This window comes from Dama dama, chromosome 22, assembly GCF_033118175.1.
Source record: "Dama dama isolate Ldn47 chromosome 22, ASM3311817v1, whole genome shotgun sequence".
Classification (NCBI taxonomy): Eukaryota; Metazoa; Chordata; class Mammalia; order Artiodactyla; family Cervidae; genus Dama; species Dama dama.
In genome coordinates, this window is record NC_083702.1 from 23,053,629 (window position 1) to 23,068,851 (window position 15,223).

The following is a 15,223-nucleotide window of genomic DNA, read 5'->3' on the forward strand; positions in this document are numbered from 1 at the left end:
GGCCAGAAAGATTGTAATTATGCTTGAAGGGCAGGGTCCTGATGAAGGGCCCCAGATGGATGGAGAGGAGCAGGAGGCAGGGAAGGAAGGATGCTTTGTTGGCAGAAAGGCTTCCCACTTGCCCATCGGGGTGACAGGATGATCTTCTGGGTTTTCACGACTCATGTTTTCTGTGGACTTTCTAATTCTGCATCTTGCTGGGGGCTTCCTTTAGCCCATGGAATGAGATATTTCTGTGTGGCATCAACAATCTGCAACAGAAGAAATGCCATCAATAGCTTTCTCAGCCAACAGGGATGATACTCTGCAAAACTATGCCCGAAATATTATCATTTCACCATCATTTAATCCTTTGTTAATGAAACAAAAAAGAAAAAAAAAATGTTGAGTCTACCCACATCATTTTTGCTCTTAGCCATTAATAAGAATCTGTTTGCAAAATTACTGGAAGTTAAAAGTAACCCAAGAAGTTCTTGGCGGGGATAGTGAAGATTTTCTCATCATGTAAATACCCTCTGGAGGCTTAATTACAGCAAATGATATAGCTATGTCCTGGCCTATGTGTCATTCCAGGAAAAGGCAACGTCAGATAACAGACCAAAGGGATTAACCTAGTTATGGTTGCCTAGTACAGTTCATTGAACGAGCAGTCTGGGCATGGCTTTCTCTCTTGGATTTTAGTGACTTCTGACCCCATAATACAAGTGTGTCCCAAAGTGGTATTTTTGGCTGTTTGGCTTTGTTTGTCTTCTAGCCATCATGGCACAAATATAAGTTAACTCTGGTTCTACTCAGCAGTGTCCCTATTTTTGCAGGCATAAAATGGGTGCACCCATCTGGGCGTCCAGGTGATGCTGACACACCCAGCCCAGTTCTTGGGGCGGCCCAGACAGTGACTCAGAGAGGCAGCCAGCATGGTCCAGGAGATGCATTTAGACAACTGATGCTAAAAACAGTTCCTACTCTCATGCATATTTCTAACCTCCCTCCCCCTTGTCCCCAAGGCGAATAGTGAGCTTGCTCCTCTTCACTCTCCCATGAACCTTTCAAGCTGCCATTTCTTTCAGGGACATTCACCTGCATCAGAATTTATTGCCAATGGCAGTGGCAGTGGCAGTGGGGAATGGTTTGGGAAGAAGCAAAAGGCAGGATTTAGCTTCATTGTGCTGCCCTGATGTGGATTCAGTCTGGATGGCTCAGGCTCTGCATGTCTGGAGGAATGACCCTGCCCTGTCTATCTTCTATTGAGTCTGGAAAGCCATTGGAGAGGAAGCCTGATAGCTCGCCTGAGGAAGTGGGCTTCCTCCGTCCTTCCCTGGAGAATGCAGATGAGCACATTTACCTGCAGCTGATTGGGGGCTACCATACGCAGTTAATGCTACATCCTCCTCAGCGCCATCACTGTCTCGGGCTGCAAGCCAAAGGGGGGGAAGGTCTGGGTTAGTGTCAGAGGTTCACCTGGAAACAGCACCTTAGGAGGGTGGGGCTCAGTGGCTTGCAAAGAGGTTCCTTCCTTTAAAAATAAATTCTCCACTGAGGCTACTTTTTTTTTTTTTTTTTTAATTTGTGATTTAAAAAAGAGCATTGTTAAAGCTTCAGAGGAAGGTTGCATACAGATCACAATTGTGTACGCAGGAGAAGTACCTCTGTGCTTAGTAACTGAAGGGGCTGAAGCCTCATCGTCACTTTCATGAGCAAAAGTTGGTATTTGCAGGAAGGAAAATAATCTGAAGGGCTTGTGTTGGCAAGAACGTTTTTCTCCTGTTTTCCATCATTTGCTATTCATTGACTCGGTTTTTACATTGCATAGCCTCATTGTTTCTGTCTTAATACCTTCCAAAAAAAATCATACTAGATTTGTCTGTAGATATTTAAACAAGGGATAGAAAAAAATACCCACAATAATGTGATTCATTAAAATGCACATGGGTCTTGGTTTTAGCGAACTTGATAAAACAATATTCTAAGTAATCTAAAACAGATAAAGTAGGCACTACTAGAATAGCAGCTTTCCTTTCATAAAAAAAGGTTCATGTCTGATATTCTAGATTTTTATTGCTTTTATTTATTTATTTTTTGCCACATCCTGAGGCATGTGGGATCTTAGTTCCCTGACCAGGGATTGAACCCCCACTACCTGCAATGGAAGCATGGAGTCTTAACCACTGGACCACCAGGGAAGTCCCCCTGATGGTTTAGGATCTTTGCAAATGATATCACACTAAAAATTCTCAGTTAAAAGAGCAATTGATTTTAAAAATTCAGTCGATATGCAGTTTTTCAGGAACATGTTTATATCACAGGGCACAGACTATTTATACCCATTTGCTTGGTGTTTTGTAGTAATATGCCTGATTGGATTTTTATTCTTCATCTAGATGTTTTTATATCTTTGAACTAAGTCCATATATCACTTTAGAGAGAATCTTTAAAGACTAATCATTTGAAAGACTTCCAGGGAAATGAAATCCTTAATCCCCTTTGCTGATTTACTTCAGTGTACCAACTCTTTGCATTTAATCTGAATGCTTTGCGCTTCCATTTGAGTCTATTTCTACCATTCATCTTTAACTGGAGACAGGAAACAGGACGGCAGCCTCTTGGGGAGAAGTCATCATGTGTGTGAAATTCCCTGCTAATCCCCTCTTGTTTTACTCTTCTTTTAACTGATTAATTCTGGTCTCAGAACCCAGTGGTAAATCAAATAATTATGTGACTGCAATCACAGCTATAAATCAGAAGACACACATGACAAATGCATGCCTCACAGACTGGAACAAAATGTGTTTTGGTACAGAATTTAGAGAGAACCTGAATGTTGGTGAGAAAGGCACCTAAAGCTCAAGAACTACCATCTCCCTTTCATTTTCTTCACCTTCCCACGTAGGTCTATTGTTCTAACCCCTTCATCATCTTGGAGGTTTTCCACCAAGTCTCTCCAGATCCCCACACTTCTCCTCAGTGGGTCCCAGAGCTGGAATGGGTATTCTTGTCAGGGACTGACCGACGCTGAGAACAAAGGCCTGACTGTTCTTGCTGACCGCACATCTGTCCACACAGCACTGCTCTTGTTTCCTGAGCCGACAAAACCAAACACAGCTGTGAGCTGCTTTCCCACCGCCAGCTCTTGACCCACAGCAACACTTAGAATTTTTTACATTATTGTTATTACATTGTCCTGCTCTGGGTCTTATCTATTTTGCATCTCTTTGTATGTTTTTTCTGAGCTAGGTGTCATTTCATACATTTTCCTGAGTTTGAATCATTCTTCTAATTTTTGACATCTGTATTTTTTTCCAGGTGACCTACATCCTGATTCCCTTCTCTAAGCTTAAGTTTCTGGTTATTCCGCCCAGTTTTGGAGAGCAATCTACATGTTCTTTTCTACACCATTGATTTTTCTTCCCACAAAATATCAAATTACATTGACAATGACTATCTCTGGCAGAAATGAATTTTCTACCAATGCTCTAGTAATAAGGATAGTTATAAGGAAACATTGTGCTTTTGAAAGCTCTTGTTTTTCCATAGGACATTTCTTAGAACACTTTAAATACCTGCCTAATCTTTGGGGGGTATGGAAAATTGATCGCTACAGGTCCCAATGTATTTTGGGTATTATGAAACACCAAGAACTCTCTTTCTCTCTGATTTTGTTTCCTAGAGACATATGACAGCAAACAAAGCAGACACAGAAGTTTTATCTTATTTTTTGGTGAGAACTATGAGAAGTCGTTTCAAGAAAGATTGACTCTGCAACTTTGCCATGAACCTCACATCATCAAAAGTAATGAGAAACTCATATAGGAAGGATGTATAGTCTCAATTTCCGATTCATGGTCAACTGAAGTGAACAGAATTAATGGATGCAGCTATCTGAACAGGAATTAATTTGAATGTGTAATTAGCCATAGATTACAGCTCAAAAAGTGTATGACTTGACAGGAAAGCTTCTATTAATTTTTTTGAGCCTGGTGAATATAATGTGCGCTATGCAATACATAAAATAACATCATCTTTGCACATTAGAAATACATTGTGAAAAATCAGATGCCTATTAAGACACAGAAATGGATGTAAAACTGTGATATTTGGTTATGAATAATGGGCCAGATGTTTCAGAAAGGAATTAATGAGTTTTGATGTCTTTCCAGATCACTGATATTAGCCATTTATTCCCCCAGGTTATTGGAGTCCAAGTCTCCTTATTATCATGGATAATACATTTTATTCTTTAACAATGTATAGTCAGGTGACTTGGTCTTACATAAGGATTCAAATCTGACCCAGAAATTATTATGAAAATGTCACATAAGCAAGTTCTTGATTTCTATTAATGATTACACATCTGAGCTTCTGCTCAGAATTCTCACTTAATGGCGCTTCCTGTCACTTTTTGTAAACCTTGAAGGCTCTCAAGAAGTGAATGGTTTGCAAAGTAGACATCAGAAGTTATTGGGCTTTGTGACTCTAATGAGATGATGAGTCGTACGAATCAGTCTATTATGATGTTTGGGGAAGTTAATTTTGAGACTTAAATTTTAAAAATGTCAGTCACTGCTGCCAGGGGTGACTTTTGCACTTGATGGCCAAAATATTTGGACTTAGCACGCTGTGTCATGCAAGGGCACGACCAAAGCCTAATTTGGGGCTGGTAAACTCATTTTATAGTGGGTGCCTTTCTTTATCCAGTAAGAATACTCAGAGCCACACCCTCTTTATTTAGAACCTCTGAGTCATTTCTGTCTTGGCCTCTCCTCATGAATCTCTGTATTCTGGATGAGCTGATTTTTCAGAAAAGTTTAACCTTGCCTCTGTCTGCCTCTCTAGGCTTGAGCCATTTAGTCACCTCCCTAGGTCTTCCCTGGTGGTCCAGTCAGTAAAGAGTCTGCCTGCAATGCGGAAGACCTGGGTTCAATCCCTGGGTTGGGAAGATCCTGTGGAGGAGGAAATGGCAACCCACTCCAGTATTCTTGCCTGGAGAATCCCATCGACAGAGGAGCCTGCTGGGCTACAGCCCATGCGGTCGCAAAGAATCAGACACGACTGAGTGACTAACGCTAGATCCTGACCATTCCCTTTTTGTTCCTTCCTGCGTTATCCTCTGGCCCTGTTTTTCCTCCTGCTTTGCTCACAGGAGAGCCTCCCCAAGTTCCCCAGAGAGTACCTCTTGAGATCTCCTGAGTCTCTGCTCTGAAGCTGCGTTCGTAAGTCGGGAGCGGGCAGGCATTGCTTGGCAGGGGGCAATCCTGCTGACATGATCGGTAGAGAATGCACAGCTCTGGGACGATGTACAGCAGCAGGAAAACCCATGCGTTGGTGACCAGGGCGATGCAGATGACGGGGTCGTCCCACTGGGGCTGCCGTTGGAGCTGTGTGTTGCCCCTCATGAGCATGGAGATCCACACCACCCAGATGATGATGGAGACGAGCACGGTGACAAAGATGAACCTGCCGTGCTGCTTCCAGTTCTCACAAGGGCCGCAGAAGGTGGTCTTGGACACAAAGAATGTGAGGGCCATCAGGAAGAGGACGTAGATCAGGAGGACCACGAAGTCCACGTTGAGCTGATAGGGTGTCATGTGCACAAACATGCCACCCCTGGTCATGATGAGAGTCACGTACTCAATGGCGATGATGGTCTGCAACAGGCTGACCCCAATAGCAATGCACAGAATTGTCGTCCAAGAGAAGGAGACTCGACCCCGGACCAGCTTCACCAGGTTGGAGGCGTGAGCCAAGAGGCACGAGAAGCAGAGAGCAAAGAGGACCCCAAAGAGAAAGTAGCGGATGGGGGCAGTCTGCTGATTGAGCTGGATGATGAAGGCAAAAGCAAGGCCAAAGAGCCCCAGCACACCCAGGAGGAAGAGGAACTGGGTGGGGAGGACATTCCAGTGGGCGCAGTCTTGGACCCTTCTCATGAGGAAGAGAAACGCCAGGAGCAGCAGAACTGTGACCACTATGCCAACTGCTGCCAGGGACTCCAGAACGATGCCCCATGCTCCCTCGGTGTCACAGAGGAAGTAATAGTCCCCAGTGGACTCCTTGCAGTCCTCATACATGGTGACTTCTTGGTACCTCACTAGAACAATCTTCTGTTCCCTGCAAAAAAAAAAAACCAAGATGAAACAAACACGACTTTACCTTCACCGACAAGAACGTCTGCTGGGTAGTCCTGGACAGGACACTATAATATCTCTGATTCCCAGATGAAGATGCCTGGACACATTGAATGAAATAGCTCAGAACTATCCACCCCTCAAAACTATCCTAGCTCCATCCTGCTAGGAAAGGAGAACCATCTTCATTTGAGGCCTCTGGATCATTCATGAATTTCATGTCATAATTTCCACCAAGGCTTTTTGAAGCCTAAGGCAGAATTTTTTTCATAAAGATGGGGTGTGTGACAACGTCTGCATGATTGCTGGACTCCGGTTATAGCAGGCTCCAGAAAAAGGGTTGCCAACATTAATGGACCATTTGATCATTCAAGACATGAGGTGCTGCTCAAAGGAGACAGGCTCTTCCCAGTCATTTTAATGACTGTTCCTTCTTTTAATTCAAGTCAATCCAACACATTATGCTTAAATACCCACTGTTCATTTGTCAAAAAATTTTACAAAGTGGTCTCTGCCCTCAATTAATTTTTTGGAGAGTGTAGCACCAAACTGTCTTGAGTAGGGTTGTCTAGAAAAAAATCACACATATTCATTTGGAAACAAGTACCTAGCAGCTGAATACCCCCAATTCCACTCCCCTCTGGCTATTCCCAAGCCAGCTGGCTTGAGTGACCCAGGCTGATAGCTGAGGGCATGGTCCCTTCATTCCCACTTACCTCCTCTGTGTCCACGCTGGAGGCTGAGGCTGTAGTAGCTGCGAGGTTGTAACTGCCAATGAGTAAGAAAGAGACAACCTCAGTGTCTTTAATCTCTCCCCAAATGGGCGGAAGGATGGAGGCACCCACTGGGGTTCCTACAGCGCCTATAAAAAGAACCGGAAGGTCAGAAAGACACACCTATTCAAGTTTCCCAGCAGCCTGTCTACAGAGATTTCTTTGGTGAGAACAACTGTTTCTCATTTTACTGCTAACCAGAGGCACCTTGACCTTAGGGAGGTCCTGAAGGGGGGTGTGGCTTTAGGAAAGACCACCTCTTCCCCACAGGCGCCGATGTGATGGGGGGCTGCAAAAGGCCTTCCCTTGGCCACATGAGGACATGTCATTCTTCTTCTGACCTACTCCCTACAAAGAGCTTCTCAAGTGGCTTGGTGGTAAAGAATCTGCCCGCAATGCAGGAGACTCGGGTTCTATCCCTGGGTCAGGAAGATCCCCTGGAAAAGGAAATGGTAACCCACTCCAGTGTTCTTGCTTGGAAAGTTCCATGGACAGAGGAGACTGGCGGGATACAGTTCATGAGGTTGTAAGAGTTGGACATGACTTAGTGACTAAACCACCACCACCACTCCCTACAAAGCCATCTCCAGAGTCTTTCCCACATCTTGATTTTGATCTTAAGATCCAAAGGAGCATCCTTTCCAAACGAATCAAAGGTTGACTGAGCCATAAAGGATTAGAAGGATCATGCACATTAAAAGGTCCACTGGTTGCCATCTCTGTGACTTCAGGGAAATTTGACTTTTCTACTCTGCCACTTTCCTCTCCTTTGGAGGTCCTTCCTCAAGCTTTGGCTGCCCATAAGGTGGGGGCTCTACCTGGACCAGCTCTTCCAGGATTGCCAAGGCCTTTGGTATAACTTCCCTCTCTCCTTGCTCCCCTCACCCTTATCAAAATGCACTCTTATTGGGTCTCATTCCATTGAGGCTTTCCCAGGGCCCAAGACAGAAGAATGTGCAATTAACAGTTCCAGCTCATATTGGTATAACATATTCTTTTTCTCTTGTGGTGATGTATAATACAGAACACAGGACAGGGTCCTGTTTTTATTTTAAAATTTTATTTAAATTATTTTAAAAATTTTAATTTAACTTGATCAAAAAAGTTTTATTGGGATATAGTTGATTTACAATGTTGGTTTTATGTGTATAGCAAAGTGAATCAATTATCCATACACCTACATCTTCTCTTTCTTTGGATTCTTTTCCTGTATAGGCCATTATAGAGTATTGAGTAGAGTTCCCTGTACTGTACAGTAGGTTCCTACTACTTAGCTATAATTAATTTCTAAAAATTGAAAATATTGTTGATTTACAATGTTGTATTATTTCATGTCTGAACCACTTGACTGTGTGTATATATATTATTTTTCATATTCTTTTCCATTATGGTTTATCATGGGTTATTGAATATATGGATATTTGCTTCTAAAATATTATTTACTTATTTATTTTTTGGCATGTGGTGTCTTAGTTCCTTGGCCAGGAATTAAACCTGCACCCCTGTAGTGGAAGCATGGAGTATTAACTGGTGAACCACCAGGGAAGCTCCAACAGAGGACTTCTAAAGACCCTAATCAGTACTTTTTAGTGTGGTTTCAAGTCTCCCCATGATCCGGCCCCTCCTCCCACCATCCAACCAGATTTCTTTCTCCTCTCCAGGCCTTGTTTTTCTTTCAGGTCAGTTTTCTCCCTCCCATCTGCTCACCTTTTCTTAGAGGTTGTCCCTGTCCTGAACTGCCTTTTATTCTATTCCCATTTATCCTCTGTGCTCGATTCCCATTGATCCTGCTTCTTACCCAAGTACTTTCTCTGCCTCGATGATCTAGTTCATCTTATCTCCTCTGTGAGTGTTCCTTCCTGCCCTCATCACTCTGGCCTTCACTGATCACTCCCTCAGGAAACTTCACAGTCTGTACTGTCCAAAGTCATGGAAATAATATTTTCTGCCCATTTTATTTGTATTAATCAATTTATGAAAAACTATAAGAAATAAAATGAATTTAAATAATGAATAATAATAAAACAGAAACAGACTCACAGACTTAGTGAAGGAACTTATGGTTACCAGCGGAGAAGGATGAAGGGAAGGGATAATCAGGGAATTTGGGATCGATATGTGCACACTGCTATATTTAAAATGGATAACCAACAAAGTCCTACTGTATAGCACAGGGAACTCTGCTCAATGCTATATGGCAGCCTGGAATGAAGGGGAATTTGGTGAGAATGGATACATGTATAGTGTGGTTTCAAGTCTCCTGTGATCTGGGCCATGTAGGACTGGGTCCCTTTGCATTCCACCTGAAACTATCACAATATTGTTAATCGGCTATACCCTGATAACAAAATAAAAAGTTAAAAAATAATAAATAATAATAAAAACAATTGTTGATCAGTTACTAAGTCATGTCTGACTCTGCGATCCCATGGACTGCAGCATGCCAGGCTTCCCTGTCCTTCACTGTCTCCTGGAGTTTGTTCAAACTCATGTCTGTTGAGTTGGTGATGCCATCCAACCATCTCATCCTCTATCGTCCCCTTTTCCGGCCCTCAATCTTTCCCAACGTCAGGGTCTTTTCCAATAAAAATAATTTATTAATTTCTTTTATTTGTAATTCATCCCTTTGGTTAGATTTATAGCTGCTTGGGGGTTAGGCTCCACATTTTATGTCCTCATAGCACCTGGCCCTGCAGGAAGCACCTCCTAGGTGATGGATGAACTGATTAATGGAAGGTTCTAAGGATAGAATTCCAGGCTGCATGAAGTTACTTTTTAGCAATGTGCTTTTCCAACACTTGCTTTTAAATGGAAGCCACCTGAGATAAGAATCTTAACAAACTCTGGACAAATTCATTCTGAAGTGGTATTCTATCATCTAGAATCTCCTTAACTTTAAAAAGCCATGGGGTTTTTTTTGTTTGTTTTTTTTTTTCCTTTGAGAGAAGACTATTTTAGAGAGAAGCATCCTCTTTACTCGCTTTGGGCACAATCACGGTCTGTCTGAAGCTGTAAAAGCTTATCTATAAAGTTTACACTAAGGGTAAAGGGATTTTCCAGATGCTGAAATACATCTGGGAGGATTCACCCAAAGACACGTGTGAATGGTGAAGTTGCTGTTAGGCCAGCAGGCGAGGACTTCCCATTGAATTCTTCCAAGATGACCATTTTGGTGACCTTTGGAGGAGAGACAGAGAAGGTCAACCCCTCTGGCTTTAGTCATGGGCATTCCTCACTGTTGTGAGGTTAGAGTTCCTGGCATACTTGTCTTCTAAGGAGATTCCTCCTGACCCCCTGATGGCTTGAGGCAGGTGAATTAATGGGTTAAAGACCACAAAGCCCTTTGAACACCTCAGATAAAAGAACTGTCTCAGGTACTAATTATTGTTATTTTAAAATCTAGGGTAATAGAGTTAGCCCATCTTCTCTAGGCCCTAAGGAAAGAGGGCTCCCTTTGCCTACACACATTCAAATTACTCACATCTCTTTCCTTTTGTCTTTCATGCTGTGACAACATCACACCAAACAGCTCAGGCTTTGATGAATCAATGCATATTGATTACAACAAGTCCATTAAAAATGGAGATAAAACTGTCAAGAGGCCAAACGCCTTTTGCCAAACATCTTTTTGTGTTGTTTCCTTCTCCTAGAAACAGAGCTGGAGGGAATGTTAGAGGTGAACTAATCTAACCCTTTCATTAATAATAATAAGGAAGCCGCCATGATAATAGGAGGAATTTAACAACAGGGAGGCGGAGGCCCAGAGAGATCCCACGAGGTGGGATGTTAGGGGAGACAGCCAGCATTGTCTGACTCCTGGTCCCATTCGTGCTGCGGTACCAGGTTACTTTCCTGATATGTTTCATATTGTGAGGACCAGCCCTAAGAGGAATAAGCCCTTAGATGTGGCACATGGGTCAGGATCAGAAAGAAAGATAAATGTTCATTAGGAGAGTGCATTATATACCCTTTATCCTAAAACAACTGTCATTGTTGTTCAGTTGCTCAGTCGTGTCCAACTCTTTGCGACCCCATGAACTGCAACATACCAGCCTTCTCTGTTCTTCACTATCTCCTGGAGTTTGCTCAAACTTATGTCCATTGAGTTGGTGATGCCATTCCACCATCTCATCCTCTGTCATCCCCTTCTCCTCCTGCCTTCAATCTTTCCCAACATCAGGACCTTTTCCAATGAGTCAGCTTTTTGCATCAAGAGGCTAAAATATTGGAGCTTCAGCTGTCATGGTAAACATGTGAGGACCAGCTGTATGAGATGGGTTGATCTGGCTGGGAGGAACATCACTGATTCTTTTGCTCACTGGCCTTTCCAGATCTGGCTTCATGGGATTGCCGCCAGTGTAGCTGTTTAGGGCCCAAAACACAGAGGGCTCCTATGCTAGAGTCTAATGTCCCGCCATCACCATCTTGAAATTCTTAATAATTTAATCTTGAATTTGTGTTTTATTTATTTATTTTTAATGAAAAAGCCATTGGCTTTAAAAATTTTTTTTAAAGAAATTTATTTATTGCATTCGAGATTTTAAGTCCCTGATATGGGCTTGAACTGGTGTCTCCTGCAGTGGAAAGGTGGAGTCTTAACCCTTGAACCACCAGGGAAGTCCCTGAATTTATGAGTGAAGTCAGATGGGACTTGGAGCCTAGGCTCATGCATGATCCTGCCTCCCATCTCTTTTGTGTCTCGTCACCTGCCTGTCTCCCTGGGACAGGTTCTTGGCCACCCTCTCTCTGCCACCCCTTGGGGCCCCAGGGGCTCTGGTTTCCCCATTTCTGCCCCTGTCCCTAGACTCCCTCCACACTCCACCTGGGCTCACCTGTCTGACATGGATTGGGGTGATAGGCCCTTGTAAAGAGGGGATTGATTTATGTCCAGGCAGGATACTACATTTTCATTTTGCACTGGGTCATGCAAATTATGCTTTTGAACTGTGGTGTTGGAGAAGACTCTTGAGAGTCACTTGGACTGCAGGGAGGTCAAACCAGTCCATCCTAAAGGAAATCAGTCCTGAATATTCATTGCAAGGACTGATGCTGAAGCTGAAACTTCAGTACCTTGGCCACCTGATGCAAAGAACTGACTCATTGGAAAAGACCCTGATGCTGGGAAAGATTGAAAGCAGGAGGAGAAGGGAATGACAGAGGATGAGATGGTTGGATGGCATCACTGACTCGATGGACATGAGTTTGAACAGGCTCCGGTAGTTGGTGATGGACAGGGAAGCCTGGCTTACTAGAGTCCATGGGGTCGAAAAGAGTCAGACACAACTGAGGAGCTGAACTGACTGATGCAAATTATGTAACTAGCCCTGGTCATCTCCTTCAATTTTCTGGCATATGATGGCTAACTTGATCAAATTCCTTTCAGGATGTTAATACTGTAGAGTTTAATTGTATATTATAATATGAAGTTATTAATAGTTGTGAAGAACTGCAGTGTTTTATTTGGGTCAGGAAACTGTGAAAACTCTAAACCAAGCCTTATTTAATTAATAGAGTATTTGGGGGGAGGGAGGTTATCTGACATTTTTCTCCAGTTTTTGCCTATTATAACATTTTAATTGAACTAATATGTTGTTGTTGAGTCACTAAGTCGTGTCCAACTCTTCGTGACCCCATGGACTGTAGCCCACCAGGCTCCTCTGTCCATGGAATTTCCCAGGCAACAATACTATAGTGGGTTGCTGTTTTCTTCCCCAGGGGATCTTCCTGACCCAGGGATCGAATCTGGGTCTCCTGCATTGGCAGGCGGATTCTTTACCACCAAGCCACAAGGGAAGCCCTAACTAATATACATTGCTATTATATTGGGTTGTTTTATCATTATTAGAAGAAAGCAGATGATGGGAAAAATATAGAGGTATATTAAAGTTCAATTTCTGGATCTGGAAGTGTAAACATGACAATACTGAGAAAAATGTTGATTAATAAAAATTTTTATCTTATTTGAGCTGTATTCTGAAAAGGAAGAAGTAGAAGCAAGGTCTTATTATGAAAATTATTTAAATGTGATTTTAAAAATATGCAAAACAACAGAAGTGAGACTCAACATATAATTTATAATGAAATTTTTATAAAAGAAAACTTAAAATCTTCAAAATTAAAAACATATCCAGGGAAACAACATGGTATCCTGTCAATAAATCCTATACATATTTCCAAAGGTAAAATATATGAATTTATCAATGATTTCTAAGTTATCATCTACTATTAATGAAAGAAGCTTCTAATCATCTATTTAGCAATATACTCTGTGTGTGTGTGTGTGTGTGTGTGTGTGTGTGTGTGTGTGTATGTTCAGTGGCTAATTTGGGTCCTACTCTTTGCAGACTCTATGGACTATAGCCCCCAGGCTCTTCTGTCCATGGGGTTCTCCAGGCAAGAATATTGGAATGGATTGCCATTTCCTTCTCCAGGAGATCTTCCCAACCCAGGGATCGAACTCGGTTCTCCTGCACTGCAGGCAGATTCTTTACCAACTGAGCTACCAGGGCAGCCCCATGGAATAGTACATATGATTTTTGAGGATAAAATGATAAATCAGCTAACAGTGAAAAATTATACCTCTTAGTATCCCATAATAGTTCATCAAATCTGTATTACTACAGAACATAGGGAAGCAATGGTTTTACGAAATTACAGTGTGATGTAGAGTCTATGATTCAGCTTGATGAGATCCACTTTTGATGAGATTAGAAATGAGTAGAAAAAACAATTTTTATAGAGGATTTCTTGTGCTGTTTAATTTCACTCACACTGGATTAGGTATGATCTCTGAGTTGGAAAAATAGATTGTTAATTCAACTGTTTAAACTAGAAAAACTGTAAAGGATTTATAAACTTAGACAACAAATGTGACCAAAAATATGGCAGAGTTATAAAAAATGGTTAAAAATGACTAACAACCCTGGTTTATTCATCATGAAGCTTTGTAACCTAAAGATATTTCACTTGAACCTCCTGGATTTCTTGAAATCAAATGAACTGCCAGTGAGCAAAACTTTTAGACATATGTTGTTCACATGTTGGAACTGACTATATCCACTTACTGTGAACGGTGGAATTCCTGGTTGCCAGAAGGTACGATACTAAGCTGAGCATAATACACAAACTCAGAAATAAGATGTCGACTTCTTGAGTTGAAAAACTATCTCATTTGGCCAATATTTGACATGATATTTGGATAATAAAAGTGTGCTTTTAACTGCTTGTTTGAACATTCTTGAGTACAATATTGGAAGAAAACCATGGTATATTTTAACATGTCAAACACGTTTGAAGATTCCAAGAAATGTGGCAGTTTTAGAAGAGGGCTGTAATTCATCAAGAGATGGGGTTGAATTCCCCTCCACTTGAAGCTCTGGCTGGCCTTAGTGATTCTCTTGTAACCAGTAAAATGGGGTGGAGGTGATGATATGCAATTTCTGCCAAGGCTAGGTCAAAATGTGCCTTCCAGCTTCAGTTTTGGTCCCTCGGAATACTCTGGATTATTTCTCCTGAGACACAGCTTCCTTGTTCTGAGAAGCCAAGCCATACAAGAGACTACAACGTAGGTTCTCTGGTCAACATCACCAGCTGACCCCGGTCTCCCAGCAATCATGGCCAAAGGACTAGACATGGGAATGGAAGTCAGCTGGGAAATGGATTCTCTTGTTTCAGTAGTTCAATCAAATCTTCGCCGAACAGAATTTGTGTATTTGTCAAATGCAAGACATACTTGCTTTGCTCTGAGTTTTCTACAAGTTCAAGTTTATTTCTAAAGAGTTCTAAAATAGCCTAGTTGAAGCCAAAGGCACACATCCCTGTAGGCTCAGGTATTCCCAGAGGCACCAGCATTCCATCAAAAAGGATGCTCATTCCAAAGTTTTTAAATTTTCTGTATAAATGGAGTAATGCTAGCTGATGCATATTTTCAACATGATTGTAATACGTAGAATGGAATGTTATAAAGTCAGTTTGAATGAAATAAAGTTAGAGATATGCATTTTTACATCTTGCTTTTCTCTCAAGGTCACAATCATTACTTTTTAGAGGAAAATATGAAGCTTGAAGGAAAAATGTGAATAAAAGATACTTGCTTTTCAAAACTGTGAATCAATAATTGAACAAGGAAGAGAATAAATGACTTCATTTAATTCTTATACTGACATTATGTTTATCATGTAGATTAAGATTAAAGACAAATTTCCAGTGCTAAATATTAAAGATTACTATATTACCAATCACAACAACCTATTTGGGTGAATTTCTAGGGTTTTCAATTTTGGTTGGATTTAAAAAGAACCAGGTCCAATAGTATACCAGATGTACATGCTA

The 15,223-nt window shown here is 41.7% G+C and overlaps 1 protein-coding gene across 2 annotated transcripts; it reads right to left on the reverse strand.

Annotated features, from left to right (window-relative positions):
• Window positions 1-27: 27 nt before the first annotated feature.
• On the reverse strand, window positions 28-6,943 carry GPRC5D (G protein-coupled receptor class C group 5 member D). 2 transcript variants are annotated; one of them, XM_061124113.1, is made up of 4 exons: window positions 6,836-6,943; window positions 5,168-6,102; window positions 1,347-1,411; window positions 28-251 (listed from the first exon to the last, which is right to left on the reverse strand). In XM_061124113.1, exons 2-4 carry the CDS (start codon window positions 6,060-6,062, stop codon window positions 162-164), a joined length of 1,050 nt encoding a protein of 349 aa, XP_060980096.1. In that variant the 5' UTR covers window positions 6,063-6,102; window positions 6,836-6,943; the 3' UTR covers window positions 28-161. The 2 variants fall into 2 exon arrangements, with proteins under 2 accessions (XP_060980096.1, XP_060980097.1); XM_061124114.1 differs by lacking the exon at window positions 1,347-1,411 and having other exon boundaries at window positions 209-251.
• Window positions 6,944-15,223: the final 8,280 nt, after the last annotated feature.

Excerpts from the sequence above, each read along its gene's own strand:
- GPRC5D (XM_061124113.1), bottom strand. The coding sequence starts at position 6,062 with ATGTATGAGGACTGCAAGGAGTCCACTGGGGACTATTACTTCCTCTGT. Across the intron at positions 1,412-5,167 it reads GACTCAGGAGATCTCAAGAG|CCCGAGACAGTGATGGCGCT; the intron begins GTACTCTCTGGG and ends TTTGGCTTGCAG. Across the intron at positions 252-1,346 it reads ATGGTAGCCCCCAATCAGCT|ATTGTTGATGCCACACAGAA; the intron begins GCAGGTAAATGT and ends CTTCTGTTGCAG.